At 40.4% G+C, this 14,767-nt stretch overlaps 1 protein-coding gene across 10 annotated transcripts in view; it reads right to left on the bottom strand.

Moving 5' to 3' along the window:
* Nucleotides 1–970: 970 nt before the first annotated feature.
* IMMT (inner membrane mitochondrial protein) overlaps nt 971–14,767 on the bottom strand; it is a 42,646-nt gene continuing 28,849 nt past the window's right edge. For 4 of the 10 annotated variants that reach the window (XM_061432641.1, XM_061432644.1, XM_061432645.1 and 1 more), the window contains 8 exons: nt 12,415–12,518; nt 11,054–11,189; nt 10,378–10,507; nt 8,947–8,961; nt 7,403–7,626; nt 4,628–4,759; nt 3,255–3,384; nt 971–1,924 (listed from right to left, as the gene is read on the bottom strand). In XM_061432641.1, the coding sequence (XP_061288625.1) occupies nt 1,290–1,924; nt 3,255–3,384; nt 4,628–4,759; nt 7,403–7,626; nt 8,947–8,961; nt 10,378–10,507; nt 11,054–11,189; nt 12,415–12,518 (1,506 nt within the window). In that variant the 3' untranslated portion in view covers nt 971–1,289. Of the gene's footprint in view, nt 1,925–3,254; nt 3,385–4,627; nt 4,760–7,402; nt 7,627–8,946; nt 8,962–10,362; nt 10,508–11,053; nt 11,190–12,390; nt 12,519–14,767 lie in introns of those variants that run through there. The other 6 variants (XM_061432643.1, XM_061432646.1, XM_061432647.1 and 3 more) reach the window with 3 other exon arrangements.

Here is a 14,767-nt window from a genome sequence, read left to right as displayed (position 1 = left end):
TACTCCTGCAGAAATATATAATCAATTGTCTCCTTTTTTCATGATTTCCAGGTATGTTGCTCAGATTAAAATGCTCCTTCAATAACCGGTTTATGAACAGATGCCTCCACAAAATTATGATTTTGGAAAAAAATGTTGACAGTAATTTCATGAAATGAAAAATAAAAGATAAAACATTTGTTAATGCTTACCCACTAGGAAATTGTTCTAGTCCTCAGAGAAGCAAGGTAAGCAAGTTCTCTGGGTTTTACAGCAATCCAGTTTAAATCCCTTTAAGATTCCAGGCTCACCACCCCACGTCATTTGGAGAGATTCACAGTCCACACACCAAACAGGAGCAAGGGCATCTATTAGGGTGTCAGAACTCAGAGCCAGGAACGCATCTGAGGGCTGTGGCATTAATTTGTGGGTAGAGAAGAGACCAACATTTCTCTAATGCCACAGACCAGAACAGAGTGCATCGCAAGTAGAAAAGAGGGACTTCCCTGGTAGTCCAGTAGCTAAGATGCCACGTTCCCAATGCAAAGAGCCCGGATTCGATCCTGGGTCAGGAAATAAGATCCCATGTGCCCCAACTAAGAGTTTGCATGACACAATTAAAGATCCCACGTGTCACAACCAAGACCTGGTGCAGCCAAATAAACGATGCTAACAATAAAAAAGGAGTGGTTCCAGAAACTGTTTCAGGTACACATGCACGTAAGGGTGTGTGTGAATGTATTGTGCCCCAGTGTGAAACAGAGTTTTTCCCTGTGGTAGCAAAGTTTGGGTTACACACTATTTCTAGTGCCTTCAAATCACTGGAATGATATATTTCCAATTACAAATATAGTGCCATTTTGGCTTATCTATATAACCCAACTCACAGCCTAGAAACAGCACCTAGGAGTTCCTACTTCTGCTGTTGCTGCTGCTTAAGGAAATTTTCTATATACACAACAAACCAGAAATGGTACTTTTTGAAACAGGATAAGCTACTCAGTTTTCATCTTTTTATTTTATTCAGTTTGCTCCAAGGGCAAAATCAATAGTAATAGTGATCACAAACATTATTTTGACTGGCTCACAAGCCTGATCAGTAAAACCTGAAAAACAGAAAATGTTACACAAGTTGCAAATAAAATACTCCTGGAGTTGACTGACATGATAGCAAGTGGAAATAATATAAATGCAACAGGTGTTAACATTTGGAACAGTACTTGTAACCTTCTCACTTCTAGACAATTCTAAGACCCTGTTGCAAACCCTTCAGGTATTACTGCCGATTTCCTCTGATATAGAACATGACTTTACGGGACTCTTCCTAGGCCTTCCTGCTGTTGCACTTGAGTGGTCCCTATCCCCACAGCACTGGCATATGCTGTCAGAATCTCCACTATCTGCCTGGTTTCCAGGGTCACGCGGGCTTCCTTCAGCCAGCCCTGGGCTGCTCGTCTGGACTCCCCCTTCAGCTGATTGACGAACTTTGCTGCCAGCTCCAGGTCGCCGTGCTCAAGGCAATAGGAGGCGTATGACAGGAGCGTAAATGTATCTGCATCCTCGGGGCAGAGCTCTGCTGGCGGCTTCAGCTGCTGAGGGGGGAACAGGAGCAGGGACTGTAAGTAGGAGAGGAAGTACTGGTATAAGCTATTTCTGGTCTCATCAATCATGGCTACCCTGCGGGCCAGTTTCTGGACGGCATAGAAACGGACTCTAAGGGTCTCTTCACTGTACACCCCACGGGTCAGGGACTCTGGAGGGAGGGCTGCGGTTAGCGCCTGGGCAAATTCACTATCAGAGCAGCTGGCTCGGATGGCCTCAACCGCACTGCCCAGGGGAACTGTGGGCAGGTCTGCAGACGCCGTCTTCATGCGGTACCTCAGGGCCTCCACTGAGAGCCAGAGCTGGTGCACTTTTCGGGCCTCCTCCTCAGCAACTGCATGACCTACAAAAAAAGACAGACTGTTTTCCCCACTTGACTACAAGTCCTTCTCATACAAGCAGAGAACTGATACACCTCAATAAGCTGAGTCCACAAAAGGGGAAGATGGGGCTGGACAGAGCCTCTGCCTCGCCCATCCCACCAGTTGCTTCTGGCGCAGTTTTTCCTAGCCAGCCTCTTCACATGAGGCCACCAGGCACGACATACTTGGCTGAGGACTTGGTGGTGGGGGGCGGTTTTTGTACACAAATTTTCATCACAACTTTATTTGTAATCACTGGAAACAACCCAATGTCCATCAGTGGTTGAGGACTCGTTTTGACTACAACCCTGGAGGGAGTAGGGCAGATGGATATACACAGGTGAGTCTCCCTTCCCTCTCCCTGTGACATCTGGGACAGTGGATGGTATCTAATTCAGATATGTTTATCTCCAGAAATGTTTTGAGAAAGAGACGTACCTCTTAATCTAGGCTAAGACTTCTACTAAGGCCATCAGAAACTTCCTGCAAAGGAATGGAAGGCTACTGGATCCTGAAATTTTATGAGTACTCAGTTTGTTCTACTAATCTGACAAAAAAAAGGTTCCATCACACCCCAAAGAAGCCCATTTCATTAATAACACCTTCACTGTCAGCACATTTCCCTCTCAGTGCGGCCCATGGAGGCCTCAGTATAACTACTGTCCATCTGGTGCGTGGAACAGCAAATCACCCCCAGCTAACCCTGTGACAGCAGGGCTGGACATGGGTCAGCAGAGCCTTGAGGGTGAGCATGCCACAACACTGACCTTTTCTCCACTTGGTGTGTGGGACACAACCAAAGTGTATAGGGTAAACTGCCATGTAAATGGTGACCTCATGCTGGTCACATAATGAGTATAACTGCAAGGTATTTTAGGTTTAAGTTTTAGATTCCTTAAGTTTGAGGCTTCCCTGATGGCTCAGATGGTAAAGAATTTGCCTGCAATGCGGGAATCCTGAGTTCAATCCCTGGGTCAGGAAGATCCCCTGGAGGAGGGCATAGCAACCCACTCTAGTATTCTTGCTGGAGAGTCCGTGAACAGATGAGTCTGGTAGGCTACAGGCCATGGGGTCACAAAGAACTGGACATGACCCAGTGACCAACACTTTAAGTTCCCTCTCACAGCACTGTAATCCAAACTTAACCAAATCTGATGCTAATTTTCTAAGAAATGAATACAACTTATTAGAGTGATTTTGGCATCTTCATTCCCTAATGTCAATGCAGGTACACCATTATCCTCATAACGAGAATTTACTCTAAGAAGTAGGGCTGAATGAAGTCAGCTGTAAGAGGTTCCACGTGCTTACTCTGAACAGCCTGCTCGATTCCTCTCAGTCTGGCATAGGCAGTGTTTATATCCAGAGTAAAGTTGTCAACCTGCTCCTGGCTGAGCCGACGAAACTGTAATTCTTGTTCAGCAAGTTTCTCAGACAGGTCCTGAAAGTATAAATAGTTGACAAAAAAAGTGATGCTACCTCCATGTATGTCACTTATTGGGTCACTAAGTCTTCCAACAACTGCTATGTTCAAAAGCAAAGACAGCCTTTATCTCAAAACAGGTGTCATGAAACTCCTACACTGTGTGTCAAGTTTCAAAAATTTCTTAAAATTTATATCTGATGTTTAATTTTAATCTTCTACAAATTTACTGGTGGAACCTAATATTAAGAGGAGGAAGACCAGAAGGAAGAAGTCTATTAAAATGAGAAAATGACAACTTTAGAAAATAAGGTAACTATATAGCCACCCATATTTACATTCAATTCAGTATCTTCTTCTTTGAGTTCATTTTTTTCTCAGAAAAATACACAACAAATAGAATTTAAAGTAATATACCTTTTCCTATCAGCATAAATTTCAATTTTCCAGAAGCTTTCCTTACTTAGAAAACCTCATTCCCTTCTTGTGAGACAAGATAATAAGTTAATGTATTAGAAACGGCCTGAGTAGAAACTCATTATGAAAGGTATCCTCATGATTTGCTGTATTTCCAAACTTCACCTCTCTCGGATGTTTCCTCAGATATAAAAATCTGAGAACTACTACGTAATCCACAGAGTTTGTGGAGATAAAGCAGGAAATCCATGTCTCAAGTATCACTACCTGCATACCTGAAATCCCTGTACCAACACTCCTTAAAGCTCTGAAGTCTCCAAATGACTAGGACATAGATATAAAACACTTATCTGATCAGTAACACACAGGTACACCTTAATGTAAGAAGGAGCAGATTTGCAAATATACAAAAGCCCACCACTTCACCCACCCACCCCCCAACCAGGACTTCCCTGGTGGTCCAGTGGTTAAGAATCTGCCTTGCAATGCTGGGCACTAGGGTTTGATCCCTGGTCAGGGAACTAAGATCCCACATGCTGAGGAGCAACTAAATCTGCTCGCCGCAACTACTGATCCTGCGCACCACAACTAGAGTCTGTGAGCCTCACAAAGATCCCACATGCTTCAACTAAGACCCAACGCAGCGAAATCAATGAATATTTACATGACAAAAAAGCTCCCCCTTCCCCTGCACTCCACGATGGGTACCATTAGAAACTTTGCTCCATGCTTCCACACCTCATATGAAAGGACGTGGAGACATTAGATGAAAGCAGAGACTATTTATAACATAAATGGGAAAAGAAGGTTGAAGAGGAGACAATGCTTTACAACAGGTCCTCACCTGCTCAAACTCATACTTCAGTTCCTGCTCTTGGACCCTAAGGACGTCTCGTAAGTGATCAGTGTGGGCAGCAGCCTGCCGGCGAAGCTGGGTTCTCATTTCATTCTCCATGGCGTCTCTGACTTCCTCTACCTGTGAAGCCAAGCACAGTAATGAGGAGTTCTCAAATCTGCACAAATGCTTAAGCAAATGAGAAAGACCAGTAACCACGATGATGGCAACTTCTTGGTCTGGAACCCCTATGATTGGCCGTGAATGTGAACACACTCTATACTTCGAATGCTAATATGAATCAGAAAGCTAAGCGTGGAAAAGCGACTCATATAAGGTCACACAGCTATGTCATATGGCTATAGCAAAATCAGATTCAAACAGGGGCTTCTTTGATCCCTCCCTCAAACTTGGGTTTCTTCCATATCACCAGGCTGTCTCCGAAACAAACACTGTCATTTCCTGAATCACAAACTCCCCTGGGAATTAAGAAATCTAAGCTCATAGAAAAAACAACTATAAAGATTTGAGATCAAACACAGCTTCACTGCAACTATGTGTGTGCCCTCAGCAAAATTATTCATCTTCTGTCTCCATTTTCTCCTCTGTGAATAATAATGCCTACCATGCAGAAGTATTAAGAAAATTAACAAATATCTGGCAGTTATTGAACACAATCTCTCTCAACAAAGAAAGCTGCTCTGAAACTGCTGATTTTCATATGAATTTAGATTCACACAGGCCAAATCAAGGCAAAACTGAAAAGTCTATCAAGTCTGGCTTAATAATTAGACATGGATCATGCTACAAATTACTTAACACTAATTACCTGGAATTCATAACTTTTCTCAGAAACAATACAGTTAATAAATGAATCCATTCAGTCAATGGATAAATATTTATGAAGTACCAGTCCTGTGCCAGGTACTGCCCACTATAAGCGTGAATGAAATGGTGCTCAAGGTAGACAAACTTCTCGCACTATTGCCAAGGTATATATTTCAAGAGAGGAATGAGTGACATCTCAGACTGTGATACTTGTTAAGAAAATAAATAGGGCAATAGATGAAAAAGTAATACAGAGGCTCTACTTTAGAGGGAAGGGAACAGGAATGGGCTGTTGTTGGTCAGTCACTCAGTCGTGTCCAACTCTTTGCAACCCCATGGACTGCAGCACACCAGGCCTCCCTGTTCATTACCAACTCCCAGAGTTTGCTCAAACTCATGTTCATTGAGTTGGTGATGCCATCCAACCATCTCATCCTCTACTACCCTCTTCTCCTTCTGCCTTCAAAAAGATGTAGTCAAGGCACCAAAACAACATCAATAAAAAAACTCAGGGAACCTGCGAAATAAAACAAGTAAGGGAAGCCTGGCTCACAGCAAACAGGAATGAGATCAAGGGCTTTCCAGGTATAAGTTATGAATTTGGATTTTATATTAAATGCAGTGGGCAGTCAGTGGAGAATTTGCAGCAGCACAGTGTCTGATGAGAATATATTTTATAAATAAAGACCATCTGCCTGTGTAAACAAAGAAAGAGGGGTATGCAAACAGGGAACCACCTGTCAAGAAGACAATGTAGACTAAGGTGGTGGTAACTGAAAGAGAAACTAGTGGAGAGTTTGGGGATTTACTCTTGATGCAGAGCTTGGTAGACTCTCAATGGCCTGAATGCGAAAGTTGATGGAGGAACAACTAACTGAGCACGATTTCTAGCTTGATTAACTGAGTGCATGGAGATTTGTTTAGAGAAAAACAAGCTGAGGGGCTGGAAAACAGGTTGCACAGAATCAAGAAATTTGTTTTGAACATGAAATGACTACTGAAAATCCAGCTGGGAGTCATCAAGTCAGCCCAAGAAACCACAGCAGAGGTCAGAGCCTGCAAAATAAATGTCAGTGACATTGGCCACAGGACTAGCTAAGAGCACCTGGAGGCAGCAAGATGGATAAAAGGTTTCAGGACAATGTAAATGCATGCTGATATTTGAAAGGCTGAGCAACAGAGGCCAAAGAGTGTCAGCAAGGTGGGGGAAGGGCCGGCAGAGTGTGGTATCTGGCCGTCTAAGGAAGAAAGCACTTTTAGGAGTAAGTGGTCAGAGAATACCCGAAGGTAGAATGAGTAGCGAGGTTCCTAATCAGTCAGTAGACACCTCTTTAATACACAATGTGCACAGGCAGAAGACCACAGCTATTTCATCCATGCTTAACTACCAACCACTCAGAAACACTCAGAGAAAAATATTCTCAGAATCCAACAGGGACTTCTGGGCTTCCCAGGTAGCTCAGTGGTAAAGAACCTGCCTGCCAATGCACGAGACATGGTTCGATCTCTGGATTGGGGAGATCCCCTGGAGAAGGAAAAGGCAACCCACTCCAGTATTCTTGCCTAGGAAAGCCCATGGACAGAGGAGCCTGGCAGGCTATAGTTCCTGGGGTCCCAAGAGCCGGACACAACTGAGTGACTAAACAACAGAGACTCTTTCAACACTGCTTAAGGGGCTGAAAGGCTCCACTGGGAAAAGACAAGCTAGATAATCCGGGATGCTAGCAGCTCATTACTTTCTGGCACTTCTGCATCTGTTCAACATAAAGGCTCGCTGTTAGACTCATCCTTTCCTAGAAGTTCTGACAAGAACAAGGGCAGATGCTCCATTCAAAGATGGGCTGGCCTAATTGACAGCTAGTATTCTGAAGTCAGTGACTGCTGCTATTATTTTCGAGAGGTAGATAATCAAGCTAGATTCACATAAATATTGGTTAACTTTACTCATTTCTTTACCTTTCTGTCCTGTTCAGCCTGTATCTCACTTCTGTGATGCTCTAATGCTTTTGCTACTGCAGAGTCAAACGCCCGCTTTTCCTCCAGCTTCTGTTTCTCCAAGGCTAAGGCAATGTGCTGCTTCTCTGTGGCTTTCTGTTCGGCCAGTGCTCTGTTCAGCTGGTCAATGCGGCGATGCGCATGAGCAATCAGGGCATTCAGGTCATCGGCAGACAGCTTGTCAGCTAAACCAAACCACATGAAAATGTCAACGATGCCACCCAAATCATACATCCAAGTAACTTGCCTCAACTGACTGCAATTTAATTTTCACAGCTAGAAAGAAAAGACAAGAGGAGCTGACATTTCACAAGAGATACAGAGGTTGCAGTGTAATCAGAAATGCACAGCTCATGTCCAACAACGGGATATTTCTAATTCCAAGCAAAACTGTTCAGGGAGGCCTTCAAGTATAGAACCACTTTTTTGTTTCCAGTAACCCAAATTAGTAGTACTTCCAATCTAAACTAATTATAAACTGGCTTTATAACTCAATGTAATTTTGCCTCTCAGGACAAGCTTACATACACAATCATTTTCTTTCAAGCATAACAGGAATCCAAATAAAGATTCTTTTCTGCTAAAACTTGACTCAAATTCAAATTCTCTCAGACTTTTCCCTAATCAGAACTTTGTACTTTTTCTTACACAGGTAATATAATCCACGACAGTAATCTGCAGCCAGAGCTGTCCATCAGAACCATTTTTAGAGCTTTTCTAAATAATTATATTCAGATTCTGACTCTCTTTTTTTTCTTTCCCAATCTCACACTCCACAAGTGTTCTGAGATATTACCACAGGTTAACAATTACGGCTGTAACAGCAAAATAAAGACTATGGGAAATCCTATATGACAAATGACGCAATTCCACAATTAAGTAAATCAAGAAGCAAAAAAAGAATAAGAGATTTATAGACCAAATTCAATATGTGTAGCTCCTTTAGATATTGATTTGATCAAAAAGAACTAAAAAAACCTTATTCTAGAAAGTGGGCTATTTGAACTCTGAAGCAACTTTGATAACACAAAGAATTATTGTTGAGTGTGACAATGGTTTGGTGATAACAGTAAAATATACAGAAAGTTTTTACAAGTGAAAGAATATGATATTTGGGATTTGCTTCAACATAAGCTGGGGGAATAAATGAGACAAAACCAGCCAGGTGTTGGTAATTGCTAAAGTTGGGAGACGGGTCCACAGGAGTTCATTACAATTTTCTTCTTCCTTTTTAATGTTTGAAATTTTATAAAATAAAAACTTAAAAATATATATCTTCACATATATCACATCTACAGGTTTCCGATCACATGGTAAAAACGTTTTTGTTCCAGAGAACATATGGATGACAAAAATATCCAAATTAGATTTATGGCAAGCAACATAATTCTATTTTATATTAATTTTGATAGTTTAGTATGAGAATCACAGGCAAAATAAAGACTTGAGCCTTTTTAAGACTTAAAACACAAGTCTTTAAACATAAAATGCATGTAACTACTCACCTAGGTCAGAAATACCTACAAAGGAAAAGAACAACGGTTTGAGAAAAAGAAAGTACATGTATCAGTCATTAATCATTGTACAGAAATATCCAAAAGACAACAAGAAGGAACCAGAAGCCAGTAGGAGAAAAAGCACATTTTAGTACTGAAAAGCAAAATGATGAGTGTATTTCCTAAAAAAGTTTTAAAGGATCATAAAACAGTATAAATCAAGGTAAATTCTAACATTTCAGAAAATCAGCGAGTGAATGACACTGAAAGTAGTTTTGGTTTCTGGGGACTCATCTCTCTTCATGAAGCAACAACTAAATTTTTACACAGAACTACAATTCTCGTTTATTCCCCCACTTCACATTAGCTTGCAGGTTATTTCAGGAAGTCACAGTCCATTAAGTCAACCACTTAATCTGGTTCTCAACCAAAGAAACAGGGAGCTGACCCAGTGCTGCAGGAAGAATGGGCAAAGATGGACAAGATAAATAGTTCTGTCTCAACCTATTACCAGACTGAACTCTGTATATTTCTCCACTTAATCCTTTCATACAAATCCTGATTTTATTTTCTGCTTTGACGAGAAACTGCTATCTCCCTCTTAGGTGAATCAACCACATGAAAAAAAAACTAACTTCATATCTGTTATTTTTTGACAGCCTTGATTCTACTTCTTGCCATTAAATCGTTCTGGTTGGCCCTGATGCCGTTAAAATCCCTGCACTGGCATTATTACCTGAGCTACTCAGACCAGCCTTGGTTCTGTGATGCAACTTCAACACCTTCACCCCAGAGAGGCCTGTATCACTAGTTCTTCAAATGCTACCTGACATTCAGTTTCTAAAAGACATTGGCATTTAGGAAGTTCTATTTTGATTTTGTTGAGACTCCAGATCTCTGTGATTTTAGTCACACAGCGCTTCATGCAGATGTGACTACTCCCTGCAGTTACAATGTGTAATTGTTTAGCCACCAAATTCCCTGCAATCTGAGCAATTTGCAAGCTGAAGGCCACACAGCCTGAACTTCCCTTTTCACCTAATGTCCCAGGTGAGTTCTCAATCAAGGCTGTCACAGAGCAGTTACAAGGTATGCCTTAAGTAATTCATTATGAATATTTTTAAAGTGCCAAAGGTTTTCAATAATTTTATATATAATAGGCAAATAGAGTCAAGGTTAAAATGTCACTTCACTCACTAAGATTCCAAATTACACTGGCTGGAATTTGTGTTCACCATTGCTAAACAGGGTGTGTCACCTGTCACAGGTATGGCTGAAATAAAATGCTGAAAACACTATACTGCACATGAGATGAAATATGCATGCCAGAGGGGTTTAGACTAGAGAATGGAGCCGATAAGTTTAGATCTGATGATCAGTTGTTTTTAAAAAAAAAAAAAAACTGAAAAAGTAAAATACCAACACTTCAGTTGCACTTACTCATCCCCTTCCACCCCGGCAAGACTTCTGGAGTAATACTGTCCAGCTCTCGTTTAAAGTCTTCCCGGGCTTGGACCACAAGCTCATGATACTGAGACACGACCTTAGCCTCAGATTGAGCTGCCTGAACCTGAACAAATACAAGGGGTATGTGGTTAAAATGAACAAAAAATACCATAAACACTCCAAAAAATATGTCATATTCATGTATTTATTTACATTTGGTTGTGAATATATAAGTAATACATAGAAAGAAATCTAAAGGTCAGAGAAAGGAATGTAAGTGTTGTCTTTGTTTCCATCTAATTCTGTTCAAATGCCATGGATAAGCCCTTTCCCATCTCCTTACTCCATTGTCCCTCTTTCTCTGGGTCATGGAAAAACTAACCACACAGATCAGAAGTGCAGACAAAAGAGATGCTACAAAATGGGAATTTCCATAAGCGGTAATGACCATGAGCAAACACTTACCTATTATAAAATGTATCAAGAATACTGAACAATTCACTTCATGTCCAAAGCAAGTTTCTAAAATTAGTAACAACTAATATTCTTTTCCAGGGGAAGGGAGAAAGATGACAGGAACCTTAATATTTTCCTGAATTCTTAAAAACCCCTTGACAAAAGAACTACATTAAAAAATAAAAAATACTTATAAAAGACCTGAAAAACACACCTTTTGGACCACATTATCCAGATCAATGATCATGTTGTGAAGCTTCCCCTCTGCAGCGGTTATATGAGATTTGGCCCCAGCAACCTCTTCTTTCTTTGCATTTTCAATTACACTTTTCATCTTCTCTAACTCTTCTCTGGAAACCAATAAAACAAAGGTTTAGTATTAATCTTTGCTAACTTTATTAAAAAAATTGAAATCAATACAAGTTACAATTAAGTCTATGAAACATTTAATTTGAAACAACTACTCAATGCTTTTTCACACTCAATATTGAGGCAGAGAAGTTTTCCTCACCAATTGAAAACACCTCGGTTTTTTACCACCTCAAGTTAGATTTAAAGAGTGGACCAGATGAGTAGCATGGTGTACAGGAAAAGACACAGGCTTCAGAACCCAGCAGACCTGGATTTAGCTCCCAGACCAGCCTCTCCTTTGTTGCTCACTCTGGCATAGGGATTAGAAGTAATTCAATAGCAGTGTCTTGCACAGTACCTGCTACTGTGCTATTGAGAGCACTCAATAAATGGTAGCTTTTGCAAGGATTAGGTTGATTCCCTTGCCAATGAGAGCTTGAGGAAGATAAAGGCAAGGGAGCAAACTGAAGAGCTCACTGAGCATAGAGCTGGGTCTTCGGGAGCCCTCTCGATTCAGGCTGGATGGACTATAATCTACAACCCACAAACACAGAACTCAGAGCCCTGACTCATGGTCTACTGATGTGATGAACATCATGCTGTCAATCTCCTAAAAGACATGCTGGCTTTATCAGAAAGCTTCCCTTTCTTTACCAATTATAAATATTATGTTAAGACAACAAAATTCTGAATGACAAATAACAGTTCCATAATGTTGATGAGAACCCATTTTCAAATATTAGGTTCCTATTGACAGAGATTGAACTTATATTTGGTTTGCTTGCTTGATTCTAGTTTTAGCCAACTTTCAGGAATCAAGGTCAAGGTAACATAAAACTAGACCTATTATATGCTAACTACTTTGGTAGTTAAGGCAAAGAGAGTGTGACACACTCCTTAAATTCTGATAAAACTGCTCAAGCCATCCCAGAAAAACCTTGAAATAATGGCAGAATCTCTGTAAACTATAGACATATCACCTAAGTAATATGCAAAGAAAATACAAAATTGTTTATCTAAGTTTCTGCCAAATTTATTTTGGCCAGATTATGTATTTTATTCTCTCTTTTCCTTTTAAATTTTCATGTTCCTAATACCAAAATATAGTACAGGTGGAGAAGGGAAGGGTTTCTCCTCTTTCTATGTAGACAGTACAAAGAAAACAGAGCCAAAAGAAAGCCACCAGGAGGCCCTAATTACTTGTCAAAGTCCATGAGTAATTACTTGGCTTTGAGAAGGGCATCAGCAGCCTCATCTACTGCCTTTCTGCGTTCCTTCAACGCGCCCTCCACTGTGCGCCACTGAGCTGACTTCTTGTCACCTGCAATCTAAACAAAAAGCTTTAGTTACGAACACATGAATAACTACTAGTACTGTCACAATAACATGACTAAATACAGAAAGTCAAAGGTTAAAAAAGTGTACCTAACATTTCTCCCAAACAGGAACTCTTAATCTAATGTTCATGAAAGGTTCAAAGAAGTCCATGAATCATCTCCCATCAACCAGCCCCCCAAAACTGTAAGCGTGTGTTCCAGTGCACAAGTATGCTCTAAAGAGAGAGAATATTTTTGCTAGATTCTCAAAAGGAGATATGAAGCAGAAAAGATGAATAAGAACAACTTGTCATGAACTGTCTGCGGATTAAATCTTTCTTCAACGAAGCACCAGTACTTAAAATTTTTTTACTTGGAGGTCTACTGAAATATTAGGAAGTATAATAGAAAGTTTACACACTTGTGGGGTCTCTACTTCCCCAAAACATTACCCACAAGAATGACTCTATCCATAATCTTTAAGGAGAAAATCAAGTCTTGTCAAGAACCCCACTCCACCTTGAGCTGGTTTTACACAATGTGGACTTTATATAAATGTCTCCCTTGGAAATTCCTTTGGCAGGTTCAACATTTTTTGCTCCAGCATTGGAACTAACTGCCACCTTCTTCAGCTGAGCAGAGCTGGCTCATATTTACGGCTTATATCATACCAAAAATAAAAACCACCTCTAGCAGAATAATCACACTCTGTGCAGCAAGATGCTCACACAAGAGTGTGTGAGAACCCTTGCAACTGAAGGTGTGGCACAGATGAGTCCAGCTTCCATCCTCCCCCTCACTCTGTATCATATAAACAATGAGCAGGATGCTATTTGCAACTGTTTGAACTCTTTAAAACTACTTTTAAAATTAGTTATTAACTATTTTAAATGACTTTCTTTCTCCCTTTCCTTTGCCAAGTAGATATAGGTTAAAGTAGTATATTATGTTTAGATATGACAAAACCACCTTAGGGCTTATCTTCAAAGTACAGCTGACCCTTTAACAACACAGGTCTAAACTGCATGGGACCACTTATATGAAGATCTTTTTTTAGCAGAGCACTACACAATCCACAGCTGGCTCAATCCTCAGATGCAGAAGGGCCAATTATGAGACGAGCATCCCTGAATTGTGGTATCCCTGGCTGATACTGGACCCAACGCCCTGTACATACTGACGGGTGACTATACACTATACCAGGACCTTTGTGAAAAACAGGAACATATTAAATTACCAGAAAATAAAATATTTATCGTCAAGGAAAAAAATGACTAAAGTAATTCAATAATTATAGTTGACAAGTCACCAAAGAGAGTCACAGCAAGGGCTGCTGCACACCCAAAACATGAGTGCCCTCTGAGTTAGGTGTCCTGGGCCTTGGATGACCATCCTGTATCTTCCCCTGTCAGAAACACAAGTGGTTTTGCCTCTGCAGCCCTAGGCCTGCTACTTGAAGGGGAAGAGGACTCAGTAATGCCTCTGCTTTGGATCATTCACAAGCAATTCTCAACCTTATGTTCCCCTTGACATCAAGTGTGATCTTGATTTTAAAGGGTACATTCATTATCAACAGAAAGTTTAAACAACCAAGTTCCTTAAGGCAGGATTAACCTGGCCACTGGACCACTGTGGCAATCTAAGGAAGCCTCTCTGAATAACATTTTTAAATGCTTAAAATGAAACTACGAGATTACAAAGGAGCCCAATTACACTGAAATTTGATCAAAAAATATGTATTTTTTAAGTCTGCGACACACAAACCAAGATTCAGTGGCAGGACTAATAAATACCCTAATCTAGAAGTAGTGATGAGCATAAATGATATTTCAACAGTCTGTAAGTACCCATAATGTGATAGGAAAATACTTGTGCTCTCTCAGTAATAAAGTTATGAATACTACTAACACTACTGCTTTTGTTGTCAATATTCATAAATGAAGGAAAAGCTTCTGAGGCTAGTGAAAATAAAGATATTTTCGATCCAAGTTTAATGAGCCCCTGAATTCTATCCACAGATTTGACCCTAGGTTAAGAATTGCTTTTAGAAGAAATACTTGGTACTTTCTTTTTTACCTTTGTATCTCACTTTTGAACTTTTTATGTTTTATAATTATGTAGATTGTTGTAAAGTAACAAAACAAAGTTGTTTCATGGTGCAAATAATCAAGTTGAGGTTTAGGTAAACTACCACTCTAACCATCTTGCAAAATAAAATGTATCAAGAAAGCATGCTGGGGTTTCCCTGGTGGTCCAGCAGT

This window comes from Bos javanicus, chromosome 11 (assembly GCF_032452875.1).
Source record: "Bos javanicus breed banteng chromosome 11, ARS-OSU_banteng_1.0, whole genome shotgun sequence".
NCBI classification, from domain to species: Eukaryota; Metazoa; Chordata; class Mammalia; order Artiodactyla; family Bovidae; genus Bos; species Bos javanicus.
Note: the sequence above shows the minus strand (reverse complement) of the source record. Positions and strands in the feature narration are given on the sequence as shown.